Source organism: Lagenorhynchus albirostris, chromosome 6 (assembly GCF_949774975.1).
Source record: "Lagenorhynchus albirostris chromosome 6, mLagAlb1.1, whole genome shotgun sequence".
Lineage (NCBI taxonomy): Eukaryota > Metazoa > Chordata > Mammalia > Artiodactyla > Delphinidae > Lagenorhynchus > Lagenorhynchus albirostris.
Genome location: NC_083100.1, coordinates 61,244,784 through 61,266,043, shown reverse-complemented (window position 1 = coordinate 61,266,043; position 21,260 = coordinate 61,244,784). Strand labels below are relative to the sequence as shown.

The 21,260-nt window shown below is 36.1% G+C and overlaps 1 protein-coding gene across 3 annotated transcripts in view; it reads right to left on the bottom strand.

Moving 5' to 3' along the window:
• The window catches only part of TLK1 (tousled like kinase 1), a 152,333-nt gene that overhangs the window by 44,317 nt on the left and 86,756 nt on the right, over positions 1-21,260 (bottom strand). For all 3 annotated transcript variants that reach the window (XM_060152660.1, XM_060152661.1, XM_060152662.1), the window contains 8 exons: positions 16,472-16,547; positions 13,417-13,463; positions 11,821-11,916; positions 9,996-10,085; positions 8,878-8,970; positions 4,451-4,561; positions 4,200-4,336; positions 771-959 (listed from right to left, as the gene is read on the bottom strand). In XM_060152660.1, the coding sequence (XP_060008643.1) occupies positions 771-959; positions 4,200-4,336; positions 4,451-4,561; positions 8,878-8,970; positions 9,996-10,085; positions 11,821-11,916; positions 13,417-13,463; positions 16,472-16,547 (839 nt within the window). The remainder of the gene's footprint in view (positions 1-770; positions 960-4,199; positions 4,337-4,450; positions 4,562-8,877; positions 8,971-9,995; positions 10,086-11,820; positions 11,917-13,416; positions 13,464-16,471; positions 16,548-21,260) is intronic.

Below are 21,260 nucleotides of genomic sequence, written 5' to 3'. Positions count from 1 at the left end.
TAAAGGAGGTATCAATAGAAGAGGTCCCTGATGTAGCAGGGGATGGGCTTCAAAGCATAGATGAAACATTATTTCTCAACAAAGGAGAAACATATTAAATATAAAACGGAGGGTGTGTGTATGTGTCTTCTACTCACATAAACTTATATGAGGTCTTATAGAACAGAAAAATTATATAAATTAGGTTGAATCTATACACTGAAATTCTAACAATGCTGTTTTCTGTGGGACGGGATCAAGGTCTGTACTGTTTCATTATGTTCTTTCATATTTTCTGAATTTCCTATGATAAACACATAATTTTTTTAAATGTCTTTGACTTTTGAATTATAAAAAGTAATTCATCATTAGAGCAGAAAACCTAGAAAACAAAGAGAGGGGAAAAACAATACCTATAACCTCTGAATGAGCTGCTTTCATAGGTTGAGATTACTTAACATTCTCTCAGAAAAAGGAACACTAATAAGGAATGTTGAATTGGAATAATCAATACTGATAACTGACTCTATCATTCAGACATGGAAGAAAAAGTGGATTCCAGCCTCTTCTTAGCTACCTAAGTCTTCATTTTAAAAGAGGATTAGTAAATCTCCACTTAGGTAGAATTCAGATTGGGGGCTTATTATTATTTTAGAAGTAAATTTTTTCAATACTGTCTTCCTTCCTGGCCATAATGATTTTTACTACTTACTTAAAAATAACATCCATTACTAACATTCATGCTCACTGGAAACAATTTAAAAAAAGGAAAATTAAAAATGCAGGCTTACAGTTGTGGTAAATTTGGTCTAACAAAGGGATCATTTTCTGCTCCATTGACTGCTTTGTTTTTCCTTTGTTTTGGTTCAGAATTGGTAGAGGGTGCCTGAGAATTATTAGCTGTGGGAGGTTTGCGTTTGGCTAGAAGTTTCCTTTGCCTTTCAATATCTTCCCTTTGCTGATTCACCCATTCTTGTTGCCTGCATAAAAATAAACGTAAAAGAAAATTAACCTTCCATTTCTTTTCACAGTTAAAACATGAAAATACGTTAGTTAAACATGAAAAATCATATAATATAAATTTGTAACCTTATGGTCCCACCCTTGTGAACCAACACTTTCGCACTGTCTACGTCTCATCTCATCAGAAACATTCATTTCTGAATAAGGTCTTCCCTAAACCCCCTGAACTAGAAAAAGATGTGTTGCCACATATAATTTCATAGTACCTTGTAGCTCCCCACCTCCTCCTTTCTAACAAATATTCCTACAGACACTTGATCAGAATTTGTCTGGTTAGACTAAATCACTCCATGAGAATAGAGACCACAACTACTTTATACCCTAGTGCCCAGCACAGTGACTGGCACATACTAGGCATTCAATAAATATTTGTTGAATAAAATAAATGAGCTATTAAAAAAAAAAAGAACAGAGTTAAAGAGTAGGTTTTATACATGTACCTCATTACTTACTGTTTAAAGAAAAACTTACAAAAGACAAATGTGAATTTAATAGTGTTATTTTCTAAATGTATCTCTGTCAAATTTTGGGAATGGGTAGGTGATATTTTGAAATGAAACAAAAATTGACCTCAGAAATTTAGGAAGAAAGAATTTTGACACTTTAAAGAGAAAATAGCAAGAAAAATTTACATGGCTTTGAAAAATGGGCAATTAATATAAGTAAAAATATTACTGCTTCCAACTGAAGCTTTTCAAAACCATCCATCATGCAACACCTTAAGCTTGTTCTAATATAATTATGTTCTCTCTTAGGTCACCTCACTACACTAGGAAAAAATTTAAGACTCTACATGGTGGTGATACTCAGATTTAGAACAAGTCAAATATTTCAATTCCTTGCTCCCCCACCCCTATTCAAACCAGAACTAGAGAACTTCTATGCTGCTGATGAAGAATTGGTTTTACATTCATTTCCTTGTCCTATGGTTCTAGCCAGGTAGTAGCAGAATATGGTAGGAGGGAAAGAATCAAGAATCATCTAGGTAAAAGAGTAAAATGGTGGAGAAAAATCTCAAGAATAGCAAAGTTAGAATAAGACTTTAATCCAGTTTTCTCCTTGAAGTGGTTATAAATAATTTCAATTTATTTAAAAATTAATTTTAAAGCTAGTTTCAGGTACAATCAAGATGTTATTAATGAAAATAAACAGCAATAACCTACTGAAATAATGAAAGGAAAGAATTACTGGAATGGATATGTATCTAATCCCTGATTATTCAGTAATGACCTAATTTTAGAGATTATTAATATAATACTACTGGGCTTCCCTGGTGGCGCAGTGGTTTAGAGTCCACCTGCCGATGCAGGGGACACGGGTTCGTGCCCCGGTCCGGGAAGATCCCACATGCCGCGGAGCGGCTGGGCCCATGAGCCATGGCCGCTGAGTCTGCGCGTCCGGAGTCTGTGCTCCGCAACGGGAGAGGCCACAACAGTGAGAGACCCGCGTAATGCAAAAAAAAAAAAAAAAAAAAAAAAAAATTTATATACATATATATATATATATAAAAATTACTAATTTTTATTTATTTCTCTTCTCATCCTCCAACTACTTCGGGTTATCTCACAGATATATAGCTTGATATATACTGATAAATATCAACTGCTTGATATAAAATATGTATATGTAACAACATACAGTATGCCCTCAGTAAATGATTATTAGTAATAAGAAATGCAAGTAATTTTTTAAAAACTAGATTACTGCTTTATTATAAAAGGATACAACTCAGAAATAGCCAGATGGAAGAGATGCATAGGGCAAGGTATGGGGAAAAGACATGGAGTTTCCATGCTCTCTCTGAGCCTGATACCCTCCCCAAATCTCTACATGTTCACCAAACCAGAAGCTCCAATTTTAATCTTTTTTTGACAGCTCAATGGAGAAATTTTAACAACCGGCAGAGTTTATATTTTAAATTCATATTATTAGTTTATATTTAAGGTTATATTATATAAACTTCTCTTTTATTCATTACCAGGATAACTGGAGATCTGGGTTTAGTAGCTCAGAAAAACACTCGAAAATTATAAGTTCTATCTCAACTGTATTTCCTACTCTCCATTTCTACTGTTAATATTTTAGCTCAAGCCTCATCACCTTTCATTTGGATGCTTCTCCAACTGAACTGTCAATAATCTATGTTCTTTCCAATATTATTCCCACATCACCACCAGCTCCCTTTCTAAAACTCAAATCTGACCCCACCCACCACACATAACACTGTAAGAGCTCCCTATTATCCACAGAATTAAAACCCAAACTTCCTACCATCATAAAGACACTGTCCTTCATTATAGTATACCTCACACCCAGCACAGTTGTGTTGAACAGAAGCTGGATAAATCAACTGAGACAGAGAGACCATTCTGGAGATAGAGAGAAGACCATTCTGTGCTTAAGTCCTGGGAACCAGTGTTTGAAACAGCAGTGTTTAGGTGATACTATGTGAAATAAAGCTTTGCCTCCATTTTCCATTTAACTGGACTGACTCTGGGAAAGCTGATTTAGATGGTGGCACCACTCTTGCTTTAAAGGTTATTAAAACTTTTCCAGCTAAAAAAACCCCCAAAAAACAAAAGGAGGAGCATAGATCCCGGCTCAACACATAAACAGTCAACCTACCCTTAGCTACAACCATCTGAACTCAAGAAAACATGGCAACAACGATTTCTCCATTTTAAAGTTGACCTCAGAAGTGCTAAAGCCACATGCTCAGTTCAACTGACTTAATGAGTTACTATGTCTGAGGCTGCAGAGAAAATGTTCGTGTCTTTTCCATAGGAATAGAGAGCAGGCAAGTGCTGAAGTAAGGACTGGGGAATGGGGGTCGGGGGCGGGGGGGGGGAGAACTAAGCAGAAAAATCCCAAGATATACAGATATAAATCTTCCAATGAAAGTTCAAACTTTTAACAATTTCCCTCCCAACTGACCTATAAAAAGCTAGGTCAGTTTATGTTCTGGAAAAGTCATATTTAGAATAATACATCATACTGTATAGAAGAATGCTAACTAATCAAGAAGTATGCTATAGCTAAAATTGTAATGCCTGTTCTATGTTCCTTTCAAATGTATTAAATTCTGTTTCAAAGAGTAGTAAGGAGTAGACGTAGAACATAATTCCAAATCTATAATCTCTGAAAGTAATGAAAACCCAAAGGAATACTAAATTTTTTAAAATGTAAGAGTGACTAACTTTACAAGATTCTGAAATGCAAAACCATCTGTCCATTGTTCAGTAAATGAAGCACCATGTCTAACGGTCGTGAAATGCCCAAGGCGTAATCTGTCTTGCATACTCTTCTCTCTGCTTGACAGTTTTTCTTGTGTACTCTGAAAAAAGGAGGAAAAATCATCATTCAATTTTATTAATTTAAATTTTAAAAGCATACAAGGTAAAAGGGGCTCGTGAAAGGAGAGGGAAAATGTACTGAACTTTTAACTTACCTTTTCGATAAGTAGTTTCTTGCTCATTGATATGCACTTATTTAATCGTTCTTTGTATTTTTCAAGTAATTTTTGTTGTTCATCTATCTGCCGTCTGAGATCACAATTAGCCTACAACATAAGTAAATGATGAAAAAGGTCTACAATTTGTGTATATGAGACATTTAAGAATATTTATACATTTTGAACAAATTTCATAAAGGGATTAATAAGATTATTTGAATATGATTCTAAAAATTTTGTTAAAACATCTACTTACCATGGGAATAATACTGGTATATGCTGCTTAACTGTGTAGTGGAAAAGTACATGGAATTTGTATCCATACTCCATGGGTTCAAATCCACACTCTAGGATATATAATCTGGGCTAAGTCAAACAAGTTATCTGAACCTTAGCTCAGTTTTCTTATTTCTAAAACAGAGCAACATCATTCTATCTCATTTAATTAAAAATAACTGAAATATAGTAATACAAAGCATCTAACACTTAAAAATGAATGTGAGTTCTCTTCCATCTTTTGTTAACTAATAAAACTTTTTTCTCCATTAAACTAGTGGAAGACACTGCAGATGCCCATCCAACAGCTAACTATTCTCACCATCTTTCTTGGCCATATGAATACAAATTTTGTTAACTTTGTAGGCAGCCATACGCTCAGGCAAGGGTCTTCTCTCTAAACTCCGAAGATGAGTCTGATTAGTCTAGTACAGTCAGTCACCAGGGAACAACCTGGAGAGCTTGTTGGAACACAGATTACTGGAACCCATTCCCAGTTTCTGAATTAGTAGCTCTAGAGTAGGCTCTAAAAGTTTATTTCTAATAAGTTCCCTAGTAATGTTGATGCTTCTGGTCTGGGGATCATTCTTTGAAAACCATAGGTCTAGGCCCATCATGGTGGAAGCCAAAAGACAGCGACATAATACATCAAAAATGCTGGGAGAAAATACTGCTGCCAATCTAAAAGTATGTATCTAATAAAATTGTTTTCCAAGGAAAAGGGTAAAATAAAGATACTTTCAGAGGAACATAAATGGAATTTAGTATCAGACCCTTATCATTAGGTGCAATTCAAACAGAACCCCAACAAATTGTTTACGTGTGTGAAAACTGAAAAACTGACTCTAACACTTCTCTAAGACAGCAAAGGGCCAAAAATAACCAAAAAGGAGATGATACTTGCTCAACCACACATCAAGGTTTAATATAAACCTAGAGTCATTATAATCACCCAAATCTCTCCTTCTTCCGTAGTAATGGAAAACCAACATTTTATTATGGATTGATATATGTCTAGCTAAAAGACTGTATTTCCCAGCTTCCCTTGCAGAAGTTGTTCAGTGGAATACCCAAGAAGGCTGCACACAGAATTGTTGCATTTTTTTATTTCCTTCCTCTTCCTGTTTTCTGCTTAAGAACACAGATATCATAACTGTGCCTCTAATAAATATTTTGTACCTTGATATGATCTTCAAGATGAAGGCCATGTACTAACAGTGAAAGAGCAGAAAAACTGAAGGAGCCAAGATCCTATATGACACTGTGAAGCCATCACACCTGGGCTGCCCCCTTCTGCTCTTCTCTCAAAAAATAATATTGTGTCTCATTTAAAGTACTGCTGTTTATAGAAACCTGTCCGGACACCTACGGCCTGAGCAGCTCAGTTGTTTCTGCTTGACAGCAAGGCTCTGCCTGGCCGGAAATAAAGCACGGCCAGTTAAATGGCATTTCCACAAAACCTACTACCTTCCATTCAAAGGCCCGTGGCCCCTTATGCTTTGTCCAGGGGGATAACAGCCCAACCACACATCGCTGTCTGGACAGATGAACAGGCTCCAGGCCCTCCTCAGTCACATCTGGGATGAATGGTCAGTGTGGCAGTAGCAGCTGCAACTGCAGTGCCCCACCCAGCCTCCCTCACTAGCCCAGGGGCCAGGGAAAGACTGCGCCTCCACCCTTCTCCTCACAGAGGTGAGCAGCATGCAGAGGAAAGGAAAGCCTATCTCGGGTGTGTTAGTGAGGGGCACTGTGTTCCATGGGTTATCCCAGCGCCATTTCCTCCTGCGCCTGCTATGGAAGGGCCCACCTCCATCCCCAACTGGATTCGGTTTTGGGCAGGTGGCTCAGTGGGCAGGAGACTCTGTACCCTCATGCTCTGACTTGGAGCCCCCCTTTCTGTTCTACTCTCAAAAAATAATATTGTATATCATTTAAAGTACTGTTGTTTATGTTCTCTGTTACTAACAGCCAAAGACAACTGCTAAATGATAAAAAGATGCTGTTGTACCAGTATAGGAATACACAAATAGAATATGGAACTTAACACAGAACACAGAAATAGATCCACTTGTATATGAAAACGAGATTGCATGATGGGGCTGGCAGTAAAAAGTGGACTTTTAATTCTGTGGTCTGGACAACTGGTTCTCTACATAGAAAGAAATTAAAATGAAACCTTACTTCACGCTATACCCAAAAATAAATCCCAGTGAGAACTTGTACTGAAAAAGCAGACTATAAAACTTTTAAAAGAAAATATAGAAGAACATCTTTATGATATTAGGGATAAAAACAACAAATTATTTTGGTATACTTTTGATAATAATTTGGTACAAACTATAAATAAAAAGATATGTTTAATCATATAAATTTTGAATGATCTAATCATCAAAAGACAGTACAAAGAAATAAAAAGATAATTCACACACTGGGAGAAAAATCAACATATATGGCCAAGAAAAAACTGATATCTATTTAAAAAACAACAGGAACCCATTAAAAATGAGCAAAAAAAATGATCATTTACTTCATGGAAGAAATACAAATAGTTAATAAATATTTTTAAAGATGCTCAAAAAATAAAGTGAATGCATAATAACAAATACCTTGTTACACCCATTAAATTGAACCCCCAAATTAAATATGATTATAATGAACCTTGGCAAGGATAATAAGCAATAAGATTATTTCTTGCTCATTGTTGGTGGAATGGAAACTGATCCAACAACCTTGGGAAAAATTTGCTATTATAAAGTAGAGTTTCAGATATGCATGCCCTATACTCTGGCCATGTCTCTCCTAAGCATATACCATAGAGAAATTCTTCCACATGTGCCACAGAGATATGTACAAGAACATTCTTAGCAGAACTGTTCATACTAGCAAAAAGTAGAAATAAAATGTCCACCTAGAGCAGAAAAGATAAATTATAATATATTCATATAATGCCTTACTATATAGCAGTGAAATGAACAAACTATTACATGACAAGCCCACATATAATGTTTAGTGAAAACAAGCAGGGCAAAATGGTACAAACAGTGTAATTTTGTAATTTATATAAAGTTCAAAAATAAAGTGAAATAATATGTTGTTAAGAATGTATAAGATATATGTAATATAACTATAAAGAAACATAAGGCATAATAAATAAATAAATACAAAATTTAGAATAGTGGTTAATGGTAAAGGGATGTAAGAGAGTGAAGGGGATGGGACCAGGAAAGGCACACTGGATGTTTCAAAGGTATCAGTAATTATATGATCACGGATGACGGTTTCATTGAGTTTCTATACCAACAGTTCTCAGTGTTGGCTAAATTAGCCGTTAAAACTACCAATGCCCAAGCCCTACGTCATATCAATTTAATCAGAAACCCTCAGGGTGGAGTTTAAGCATCAGTACTTTTTATAAAGTGTCTTCCACACTTTCCATCCAGTGATTCTAATGAGCAGTTAGGGGTAAGAACCACTGCTTTACCCCTTACTCACCTATTAGGCATACTTTTTGATGTGTCTTTTTATAAAGTTTCCATTAAAAATCTCACAAAATTGCAGTAGTTACTTCCTCTAGTATAGTGTCAAATGGCAGTCAGGTTTGTAAGAAAATCAATTAACTTTAAAACTACCACGGGGGCTTCCCTGGTGGCGCAGTGGTTGAGAGTCCGCCTGCTGATGCAGGGGACACGGGTTCGTGCCCCGGTCCAGGAAGATCCCACATGCCGCAGAGCGGCTGGGCCCGTGAGCCATGGCCGCTGAGCCTGCGCATCTGGAGCCTGTGCTCCGCAACGGGAGAGGCCACAACAGTGAGAGGCCCGTGTACCGCAAACAACAACAACAACAACAACAACAACAACAACAAAAAACTACCATGAAATGGATATCTGTCTTAGGATAGTTGATCAAGTAAAAATAAATTTTATAAACTTCTATTTCTCCAACTGTTTCTCAATTCACATTTAAAGAGCTAATAAAATAGTTTTTATCGTTTAATAGTTGATACTTTCAATTATGTACTTACACTAAAAGCAAAGGCTTATTTTTTTTTCCAGTAATAGAGTTTTTTAACAATATAAGTATTTTCTCACCAGTTTTTCTACTGCCCAATAATTTACTCAAATTTTTCCCCTCCATGACTTCTTACTTACCCTGAGCAAGTCATCTATACGACCTTCCTTTTTTTCCAGGTCCTGGTTTTTATTACTTTCTAATGCTGCTAACTTCAGCATTGTAAGGTCGGTCTAAACGAAAGAAAGCTATTTTATTACTCCATTATATACATATCACTGCATGCAAACATAAAATTAGATTTTACTCTGATTCTAAAGAGCAAAGAAAGTATTGGAGTTTGTGTGTGTATGTAAAGAGTATCACAAAAAGTCTTACTGCAGTTTTAAGTTTTAATATCTTCAGAAGCATAAGTGCTATAAACTTAAAAAGAAAAATTTTTAAGGTTAATTATTTAAATTTTTAGAATATTGATATGTTCTTCATTAAAATTCAATATAACCACTGCTTTGTGCTATCAACTCTAGCTGACTTTTGAACATGGCAAAAACTTTCACAAGCTGTTTGCTGACTGAAAGCAATGTACTTATAAATCCTGGCCTAAAGATCATCCAAAGAAAGAAGTTTTGATGCACGCACAACAGTTTGGACATGACCAGAAAGAAGAAGTATAATGGCAATAAACTGCACAACTAAGGTGGCAAGCAAGAAGATCTACTTTTTCAATCCTTAATCTCAGTTATCCAAAAACTGTCACATGTATGAAATTAAAATGAAAACCTTAGTACTCAAAATTCATAAAACTAAATAACTGTAAAAGATATCTGATTAATTTTCAAATGATTTTTAAATGTGTGGCACATATGAATATACAAAAATACAGACACATGGAACAAACTGCTTTAATGTCCACTTATAACAAATATAACACTTTCATGAAGGTATCGATTATATGTACTTGGATGTTAAGTTCAAAAAGAATCAGTAAACAGAACTGACATGTTATGGTTGTTCTGTTTATTTAATTTGCTTAAAATATATATTTAACCAGTATGTAACAAAGGACAAGCTGATAGTAAATTGGGTGTTTCAACTTCTCACCCCCTACAAACTGTTTTTTTTGTTTGTTTAGCAATTAGCTTTCTTGATACAGAATTTTACTTTATGACCATGTCTAAAACAAAGAGAAGACATCTTAATTGTGTGTACAAAGTTGGTCACCGGCTTCTCATACAAAGAAATTTTAATTACCATTTACCTGAGTAATTTTAAAGGATAACTGCTTTGGTTGTACAATAGGGTGGTCCCCAAAAACTAATGCAGTAGGAGAAGGGCTATTCGGTCGAACCTTAAAAAAATATATTAAAAATTTTATATTAGCAAGAAAAAAATAGGCTTTTGCTTAGCAACAACTAAACATTTCTTAAGTTTTTATCAGGATAATAATTCAAAACATAATTGGGGACTTCCCTGGTGGCACAGTGGTTAAGAATCCGCCTGCCAATGCAGGGGACACGGGTTCAAGCCCTGGTCCGGGAAGATCCCACATGCCACAGAGCAACTAAGCCTGTGCGCCACAACTACTGAGCCTGCGAGCCACAGCTACTGAGCCCACGTGCCACAGCTACTGAAGCCCGCGCGCCTAGAGCTCGTGCTCCGCAAACAAGAGAAGCCACCGCAACGAGAAGCCTGCGCACTACAACAAAGAGTAGCCCCTGCTCACCGCAACTAGAGAAAGCCCACGCACAGCAACGAAGACCTAACGCAGCCAAAAATAAATAAATAAATTTATTTTAAAAAAATCAAGAATTAAAAAAAACATAATTGAGCTTTAAAAATTTTTAATCACCATTTATTCAATAAGCATTCATTAAGTACCTCCCTCTTATAAAGCCCAATAAAAGAGACAACCAGCCATATATGCCGTGCCCTCAAGGAACTTAACAATCTGGTGCCATAAAAGCAAATTTAATGCTTTCAATCTGTTAACTAAAACAAGGCCAAATATATTATTTTAAAACAAAAATATTAAACAGATTATAATGGTTCAAAAAGTAAAACTGTAAAGACCTTAATACAGAACTCTTTTAGTAGTGGGTACAATAATGCATGCCCATATGTAGTGTAATATCAATTAACTGATAAGTTTCATGGTTTATCTAGTCACTGGTTTTAAAATACATTCACTGAAAGCAAAAGATTACATCATGTACCAATGCTATCACTACAACTCAAAGTTATTGTTGAGTCTTATGCTTTACTTAGTATATGGCAATATGATGTGCCCCAAGGTACAAAATGAGTAAGACATTAAGAAGTATATGTCTACAGACAGAACTAGAAAGGGACACTGGAAGTAAAAACAGAGTACTTGAGTAAATAAGAGATACTCTGATTTTTTAAAATTTTAAATTCATCTTTAAATTACTGAAAGCCAACATTGTTTTTCTGGTTAGACAATGAACTGTCACATAATGAAAGTAAAAAAAATAGAATAAAATCTAATATGTAGAAAAATGCATATAAAAGAACTAGGTCTTAAAAATGTTAGAAACAAACCAAAAAGTTGTAAGACAATTTTCAGGTCCAAGATCCTTCTCCTATCCCAAACTACATTATCTGAGGCTGATGGCTGCCTACTCTTTATTTCAGGATTCCCAGGAAGGAATTAATTATGCTACCATTTTAGTGGTTAAGAAATTTAATTGTTAAGATCCCTGACCAGGGATCAAACCCGGGCCCCGGCAGTGAAAGTGCCAATTCCTAACCACTGGACAGCCAGGGAATTCCTGGTCCCATCATTCTTTTATAGAAACATTACTTCTTTGGGGAACAAATTCCCCCAAAGCGAAGAACACGTCTTATAATTAATTCAGGAAATCTTTAACTTTAGAATCTTACTTTCAGAAATAAAGTTCTAATAGCATCAAACCATTAAAAAGAATTCAACTCATCTCACAGAATGATTTTTTTAAAGATAAACGCTAATATATGTAAAAGGTCTAAATAAAGACAAATTATAAAAGTTATCATTCAGTACACAAAAACTCTGAGACACAAAGACTACATACGTAAAAACTTACAGATGAGGAAGGAGTGGAATGTGAATGTGAATTCTGAGGAGAACGGATTGCAGGAGGTATGCCTCTTACTGGACTTGAGCCATTTCCACCTTGGTACTGAGGGAAAAAGGAAACATCACTATTTATTAACACAGGTTTAGACAAATATGATTTTAGATATGGCATTATGAATTAATTTAAATATATCTTATTATTATTTTTGTGGCAGACTCAAAGACAAATTCCCCCAAAGCAAAGAACAAGTCTTATTTTTTCTTCAAATTTTAGCACAGTTCCCTTATGTTTGTTAAACCAGTATGATCCCTAATCCCAAGAAACTTTAACATGTTCACATGTAGATGTTAGTGAACATAATCAACTGTCTTAAAACAGAGCTGTCAGTCCCAAGATCTATTAAGTATCTAAATGTTCACAGCACTATAAAGAACTATACAAACTAAGTCCCTTCTTTTTAACAGCACAAAGTCTAATAAAAATCAATCCTTTCTTACATGCGTAACACGCATTATAGTGCATGACTTAACTGCATACGCAGAGAAGCCAACCTAATCTGTTCCATAGCTTTCTCAACTCTCATGCTTCTGAACCAAGAATGGAAGGAGAAAACAAGTTGCTGCTAATAGCTTCATCTCAGGGTATATGTATGAACAGCAGAGATGGGGACTTCCTAGTGTGTTCATTAAACAGCTTCCTGCAACCTAGGAGCTTTGTCTAAATTTCTTATCTATAGTGCCTAGCGTAACACTTAGCACACAGTAGGCATCCAAGACACCTGAGATTTGTTTATTTGATCCTACTTTGGCAAAGATTTTTAATGATATTAACACTAAGGGACTGACATCAACTAAAGAGCATTAGGTGTATCTTATAGTCTGCAACAGTTTTAGCTTAGACACTGTAAACTCAAGAAAGAAAAACAATGGAGGATAAAAAATATATATATATTTTAAACACAGCCCTTCTCCTAATCACCAAATTCTGCTCTCTCTCAAGGAAATATAAATATTTTTCAACTGAGTAGATCATGTTTGTTTTAATAATCACATTAATATTTCATAATGAAAACTGGTAGGCAGAAGTGTTTCTGTGTAGAAGAAAGGAAACATTCCAGACTAAGAATTTAAATTTACCACTGTTTATTATTTTCAGGGACTCTTAGATTCACATCTCTATCATTATTTAATCTCCATCCACGGGGCTCAACTGTTGCTGTGGTACTGACATCAGAAAGAATTCTAGAGGCTGGGAGACTTAAAGCTACTCTTTGCTCTTCCATTTAGAATTTGCCTTTACGTAGGCTACTTTATATCTCTGGCTCTCAGTTTCCTCATCTGTAAAATAGGAATACTAATAACACCTGCTTTGACTATCTCCTGGATATAAGCAAATACAGGAGAAAGTACTTTGAAAATTATGATGTGCCATACCAAAGTAAAAGTAAAGTTTAATATTCCTAAGAAGTCAGGACATCACATAGTACTGAAGTTCTGCTCTAATTAAGCAGATAATCAAAAGTTGACTTTGTGCTTCAAACAAATTATTTCAGCCCACAGCAAAATTATATTAAGAACTGAAGATATTTCTCAATGAACTTACTTCAAAATAGTCGCTAATTTTGTGGCCACGTCCCCCAATACTTTTTCCTAAAATACAGAAGTAAAAAATTTTATAGATTTTAAGTCAGTCATGACTATCTACCACATACTATATCAGAAAGAGAATGTGCCAAACTTAATTTCCCTAATACACACAAAAATAATCTATTTAATAAAAAGAATATATTTTAGTTGGGTACTGATGGGCATCAAAAGAATATTAAGAGCCCTCAGAGGGTCAGATGCTGACTTCAGAATTCCAAAAGTCAAATGATATTTCAATAGATACATGTCAATTTTTAAAAGTCCTGATTATGGGAGAATCAAATAAATAAATCATATTAAAAGATCTCTGCTTTTAAAACTATGCTATTCAGATTGCTTAATGGCTAACAATTTCATAAAAACATGTCAATTAATTTAAAAAGAGACAAGTGGCAGCTGTATAATTGACAAACCAATTTATACCTGTAAATAATGATAAAAAAGCTTGGTCAACACAAACCATAACAAACTGACAATAACATGCTTTAATATGAATGCTATTTTGTAAAATGTTTTGATTTTCTAAAAAGTATTTCCAAATTAATAGGATTTTTAAAAAACTAAACTAGATTTTAAATATTGTCCTTATATGACCCTATTGATAGTGATCCAAATTATTACAGATCACAGTTCTTTAATTAAAAGTTTTGCTCTAAAATGGACTTTTCCAAAAAAAAAAGAGAAAGACAAATAACAAAGAAACAAAATGGACTTTTCATTAGTTCTATAAATCTTGAAGTAAGAAGTTGCTAAGAAATATGGCGTTTTGGATGGGAGGCATCCATCCTTCACTGGAATTACACTGAATAATTTCTTCAAGCTACAAAAGAAAAACTTATGATAGCATGGAGTCAAAAGCTTTGGATAATATATAAACATATACATTTATCAATTCAATACTGACTTATATACATTCATTCACTTACTTTATTCAACAAATATTTCTTGAGTGGTTACTATGTGCCAGGCATTACTGAGATAAACAAACAATACATTTAGAAGTTCAACAACCTCAAATTCCTTCTTGGAACAAGGTAGAGGGAAATTTTTTTTAAACTAATATGTAATCAGGACTATAAATACTACCTAGAAATTTTGAACACTAGTTTTGTACAGATTTATTCAGAGGTCAGGGAGCACTATAAAAGTTTTATACCAAAGAACTTCCCTTCTGCCTGTAACAACTTTCCTGCAGATTCTGAAGAGGTGCTATTTTTTAATGAAGACAGAGACATTTTTTGGTTGCCTACCCAGAAACTATTTCCCGAATTTTTTTTCCCTTATTGAATCCAAGTTTTATTCTGTTAACATTCCCTCCCCTACATAGCACATGTAACTTCAGGAGAGGCTGACTCCTATCTGGCCTCTGTTCCTAGTTCCCCTTCCTTCCTTCAGATTAGAAATGCAATTTTGTTCAGGTATCATGCCTTTTCCACACAACCTGTACTTCTAAATGGAACTTTACCCCATTTTCATTTTCAGAGATGGGCCTGATTTTTTTAAAAATATTTATTTGGTTGCATCGGGCCTTAGTTGCAGCAGGCGGACTACTTAGTTGTGGCATGCAAACTCTTGTTGCGGCATGCATGTGCGACTTAGTTCCTTGACCAGGGATCGAACCCGGGCCCCCTGCATTGCGAGCATGGAGTCTTAACCACTGCGCCCCCAGGGAAGTCCCGAGATGGGCCTGATTTTAAGGGCAATAATACCTCTCTTGGACATAATCGGTTTTGGAATGGACACATGACCCTATTCTGGCCAAGAAGATGACAGGAGAGGTTTGCTATGGACTTAAAGAAGCCTACATCAAAGAAACAAGGAAAAAAGAAAAACACAGAAAACCAGCCTCTCTCTAAAGCAAATACAAGTGTGGAAGATGAAATGAGGAAATGCAATTAAAACTGGCCACAGTCCTAAAACCATAAGAGAAAGGCAGACAATTCTGTGGATGGCAGACCACAAAGAAAAAGATGTGGCTTCTTAAAGACACAGGTTGGATCAACCAACACAGAAGTCCCAGGCTATTTTGGGACCTGCTTTTAAAAGTGAGTTTTAAAATCTAAAGTTAAATCTATCATAACTAATATAACTAAATAAATCCAAGCCCACTAACCACAACTTGGGGAAACTACACTAAGATCAAAAAAGACCTCAGGGCAGACTGAAATACAAAGTACCACAAACTTAGAAAAAGGTGCTAGAGTGACTCAACTCCCTCCTTCCACAAAGACAGCTGCTGCAAATATATTTCTTGATGCCAGTGCCACATGTAAACACTAGTAAGCCATGGGTTCATGGCTCTAGATTTTGTGGCTCCAAAACATGTAATATATGTATAAAATCATCATTACATATGATTTAAGAGCCCAATTTATTGTACTTAATTTTGAGAAGCCAAATTAAGTGACAATACTATTTTGTCCATTATAAGAAGTTGTGTAGTCTAATGAAAGTAATTTTCTTATAGTTCATAATACAAAATGTAAGTATGAAAGAAAGAATGAAGAACAGGTATGGAAAGAAAAAGATGGTGCTTTAATGAAGTACTTCAATCATTTTTATATAGTCTTTTTTTTTTTTTAATAAAAGGGATGAGTAAGTTTGGGTACTTGTCTAAAAGTAAGATATAAAGTTCTTATTCAAAATCGAGAAGCCATTTCAATACCATAATTCATATAAAGAGAGAAAACAGAAAAGTGATAAAGGCAATGCTTGTCAGGTTTGGACATGACACTTTTCTTTCTAATTCTCAAATTAAAAAAATAAGGGAAATGTCAAAAGCCTGAAAACAGTAACCATAAACTACCTGTGGTACAAAAAGATTCCAATTTCATATAATTATTATTTCTTATGCAAAGTACATTCCTAAACTATTAATGCAGAAATTACATGGTATCTATAGAAATCACAAAAACACACTACTTTTTAAAAAAATTATTAATTGATTAAAAACCAGAATAATTAATCGTAAATGCCTCTTCGGCTCTTAAGGAAGATTTTGCTTCACTTACCCTGACTACTTTCATTCTGATTTTCTGCTTTTCTCTTTCTTCCTCTGGATGATTCCGATTGTTTCTTCTCTGGTGTCTACAGAAAGCAAGTTAACAGAACTTTAAATTATAGTTTTAACAGGCAAAATTTTACAATCACTATAAATGTCATTTTTATTTTCGAGGTAAAAAAAAAAATGTTGCTCAACAGCGTTCATGCAATGTCAACATGTAATTATTACATACAATTTATTTAAAAGATAAAATTTCCTATTGTGTAAATTTTTTTTTTTTTTTTTTTGTGGTACGTGGGCCTCTCACTGTTGTGGCGTCTCCCGTTGCGGAGCACAGGCTCCGGACGCGCAGGCTCAGCGGCCATGGCTCATGGGCCCAGCCGCTCCGCGGCATGTGGGATCTTCCCGGACCGGGGCACGAACCCATGTCCCCTGCATCGGCAGGCTGACTCTCAACCACTGCGCCACCAGGGAAGCCCCCTATTGTGTAAATTTTTAAAATTTGAAGTGTAGGAGACCTGGTACACAGTACCTGAAATTTACATTTACAGAATATGACTTCAGGTGGATGAGAAATTTGAGAGTAATCAGCCTTTAAAAGATGCCCTTCAGGGGCTTCCCTGGTGGCGCAGTGGTTGAGAGTCCGCCTGACGATGCAGGGGACACGGGTTCGTGCCCTGGTCTGGGAAGATCCCACATGCCGCGGAGTGGCTGGGCCCGTGAGCCATGGCCGCTGAGCCTGCGCATCCGGAGCCTGTGCTCTGCAACGGGAGAGGCCACAGCAGTGAGAGGCCCGCGTACCGCAAAAAAAAAAAAAAAAAAAAAAAAAAAGAAGATGCCCTTCAAATTCTTAACTGGATAGGGCAAAAAAACCCCACAAAATAACAACAAAACACCGTATGTTTTCCCATTAGTTTTCTACTATTCATATATATTCTATAGAAGTAAAATAAACTTGGGCTAGAAAAAAAGAGCAGAACACAAACCTTAATATATACAATCCCTACTAAAAAGAACCATTCACCTAAATGCCTAAAAATTATTATCCAACAACAATCAAAGCAAATTCATAGATTATATCCTAAATCAGGTGTCTGCAAACTATAGCCAGATGGCCAAATCTGGTTGGTCACCTGTTTTTGCAGGGCCCATAATCTAAGCATAAATTTTACATTTTTAAACGTTTGAAAAATATAAAAACCGAACAAGAATATTTCATGATATGAAAACTTAAATTCAAATTTCAGTGTCCATAAATTTGGTTCTATTGGAACACAGTCACACTCATTCATTTATGTACTGTCTGTAGTTCCTTTCACACTACAGCAGCAGAGCTGAGTAGCTGTAACAGAAACTGCATGGCCCATAAAGCCTAAATACCTGGCCCTTTACAAAAAAAAAGTTTGCAGAGCCCTGTCCTACGTGACGGCTTGTTCTTAAATTACAGGTTTGCTCTTTTAACTGATAGGAAGTATTTCCATCAGGCTAAAACAACAAGTAATTTTTGTGCAGTCTGACAGAATGTTGTGCTTAGTGAAAAATTAAAACCAAATGTGCACACGGCAATGGCACAGGGCCCTCAAATTCTAGAAGCTTGGCAAGTCTGTCTGGTGCCAGAACAAAGGATATCTGAATGAATGAAACATCAAGGCAACTTAAAATAAACCTCTAAAGGCAACGTAGTCCTCCAACAAGGAAGGGACTTAATCCGTATTTTGATGTCTCTTGTAAGTAGTTCTGTGATTAAATAGTATGAATGACAATAAACAACCTAACTCATACTGAGCATCTATGGTTCCCCAAAGTATTATCTGGGGAATTTTAAGTTCTCTCACTGACATTCTGCCAACAAGACAACAGATTCAGAGAGGTTTAAGTGAATGTTACTAATCTCTGAATTCTTTAAAGACAGAAGTTATATTTTCTCCCCACCTCCTCCTCCCACCTCCATACCTAGCATGATAAATAACAAATATTAAATAACTTACTCAAGGTAACTAGGATTCAAATCAAATTCAATTCTGTGTATTTCCAAGGCCTAAATGCTTTTTTCCCTTCTATGTGTTATGATTATATATCCTACATCAAGAAGTAACTGAATGAATCAACCATACAAAAATACTTCAAATTTTCACTAAGTTCATAAATAAAATTCATTATGTCCAATAAACTGCCTATATGTTTTCACATCGTAAACCAGAGATCTTAAAGAAATCCACTCTAACCAGCAATCTACTCAGGAGACAGAATGACATACCGCAATTTAAGGTAAATAGTTCATTAGTTTAGTTTCATACTCAAAATTACCAAACTCAAACTTCAGTGGTAACCAATCTGTTATTCTTCTTGGAATAAAAGTATCACCAAATTAAAAGTTCTAAGTTAACAGTTTTATAAAGAACCCTATAATCTATCTTAAAACAAAGGAGGGGACTTTCCTGGTGGCGCACTGGTTAAGAATCCACCTGCCAATGCAGGGGACACGGGTTCGGTCCCTGCTCCGGGAAGATCCCACATGCCACGGAGCAACTAAGCCCGTGCACAACTACTGAGCCTGCGCTCTAGAGCTCGCAAGCCACAACTACTGAAGCCCGCGTGCCCTAGAGCCCGCATGCCGCCAACTACCGAGCCCGCGCACCTAGAGCCTGTGCTCCACAACAAGAGAAGACCACCCAAATGAGAAGCCCGGGCACCGCAATGAGGAGTAGCCCCCACTCGCTGCAACTAGAGAAAGCCCATAAGCATCAACAAAGACCCAACGCAACCAAAAATAAATAACATTTTTTTTAATTAAAAAAAAAATAAAACAAAGGAGAACTCCCAAATAATAATTTATTCATATCCTTCCCAAATTAATCTATGTAAAAAATATAATTTAAGGTCAAGGAAATATGGTTTTTCAGAACAGTTTTAATGGTATAATAATTTTTAAGCATGGCACAATCCTTTTGGATTTCCATCTTAAATCCTGACTAGCTTCTTTGAACAAGCAAAACAAAAAACTAAACAGAATAATAAAATTCTGAAAGCTATATTGGAAACAACATTTTCTATCTAGAAAACTAAAGAATATATAATGTTGTAAATGGTTCCATACCATTTCCTAAAGTATATTCCAAGGAACACTGGATCAGCGGTAGATTGAGAGGCTACATTTTAAAATGGAAGGTATAGTAGGGTGGTTCAACTGGGGGTGAATAAAGTTAGATTTATTTATTTACAAACCTTCTAAGAACCATTAAAATACTAGCACTCACTGGCTATCTCCAAAAGGGGGATGGGATGCAAGGATACAGTACATGTGGCAATTCTCAAACTTATTTGGGATAATGTTCATTAAATACTTTACTGGATATAGACTTCAAGATATTTAAGGTCTTTTTTATTTTCATTTTTTTAAGACATATAAGGTAACTTAGTAAAAACTTTTTCTCCAAGGCAAAATTTCCCTAAATTTAAAATTTTCTGGAATGGGGACGTGAGACAGTCTTTTGGGGGAAATGTCATTTTGTTTAGAACAAACTAACAAACCCCCCAAATGGATAATGATTACAGTGAAGAAAAAACGGCAACAGGCTTCCCTCTTTTAAACCAGAGAAGAATTTGAGGAAGGAAGATGAAGAGAAAAAGGAAGATGAAGGAAAAAAAGGATGACAGGACTAAAATTAATTTTAAGACTGTAATCTGGGCTTCCCTGGTGGCGCAGTGGTTGAGAGTCCGCCTGCCGATGCAGGGGACACGGGTTCGTGCCCTGGTCTGGGAAGATCCCACATGCCGCGGAGCGGCTGGGCCCGTGAGCCACGGCCACTGGACCTGCGCGTCCGGAGCCTGTGCTCCGCAACGGGAGAGGCCACAACAGTGAGAGGCCCGAGTAGCCCCCCCCCCAAAAAGACTGTAATCTGGGCTTCCCTGGTATCGCAGTGGTTGAGAGTCCACCTGCCGATGCAGGGGACACGGGTTCGTGCCCCGGTTGGGGAAGACCCCACATGCCCCGGAGTGGTTGCGCCTGTGAGCCATGGCCGCTGAGCCTGCGCATCCGGAGCCTGTTGCTCCGCAACGGGAGAGGCCACAACAGTGAGAGGCCCGCGTGCCGCAAAAACAAACAAACAAACAAAAAACGACTGTAATCTAACACTAATACAAGTAAGAAGTTGGAAATAGCTAATAAAAAGCTGAAAAGCTGAACAAAGCAAAAGATGAGAAAGGGAAACCTAGATATACCTGATTTGCCTATAAAGTAAATGTAGGCATTATAAACACACCATTTTGCCTTCCCATGAATTTTAATCTTTTTTCACCCACATCCTACCTAGTATGACTACCTCGTGCTGACCTTTGACTTCATTCTCATCTCATAGATTATTTTAGGGCTGTTCTGTCAGCCTCAATGGACCATAATTTCCTCAGAAGAAAGTACCATGAGTCTCTGAAAAAACACAGACTAAGAATCCAACTCTGGGTCCACTATTTACTATAATTTTCAGTATGTTACTTAACCCAAGACTCAATTTTCTCATCAATTTTAAAGGTGATAATATGGCCTAAAAGGATTGTGGGGATTAAATGAGAAACATACCAGAAACATAAGTAGTATAGCATCTAGAACAGTGTATAGTCTATATCAGTAAGCTATTATTATCTGAATGGCTATCCTTCTATTACTCCAAATAATCCGCGCACTTTCATGTTTCAAAACTTCAATCACGTGTCACTTGTTAAATAATTAGCAGCTTCTGCCCTAACAGTTTACAAATAACTTGTAGGGTTTGCAAAATAAGCAATATTTCAACTCTGAT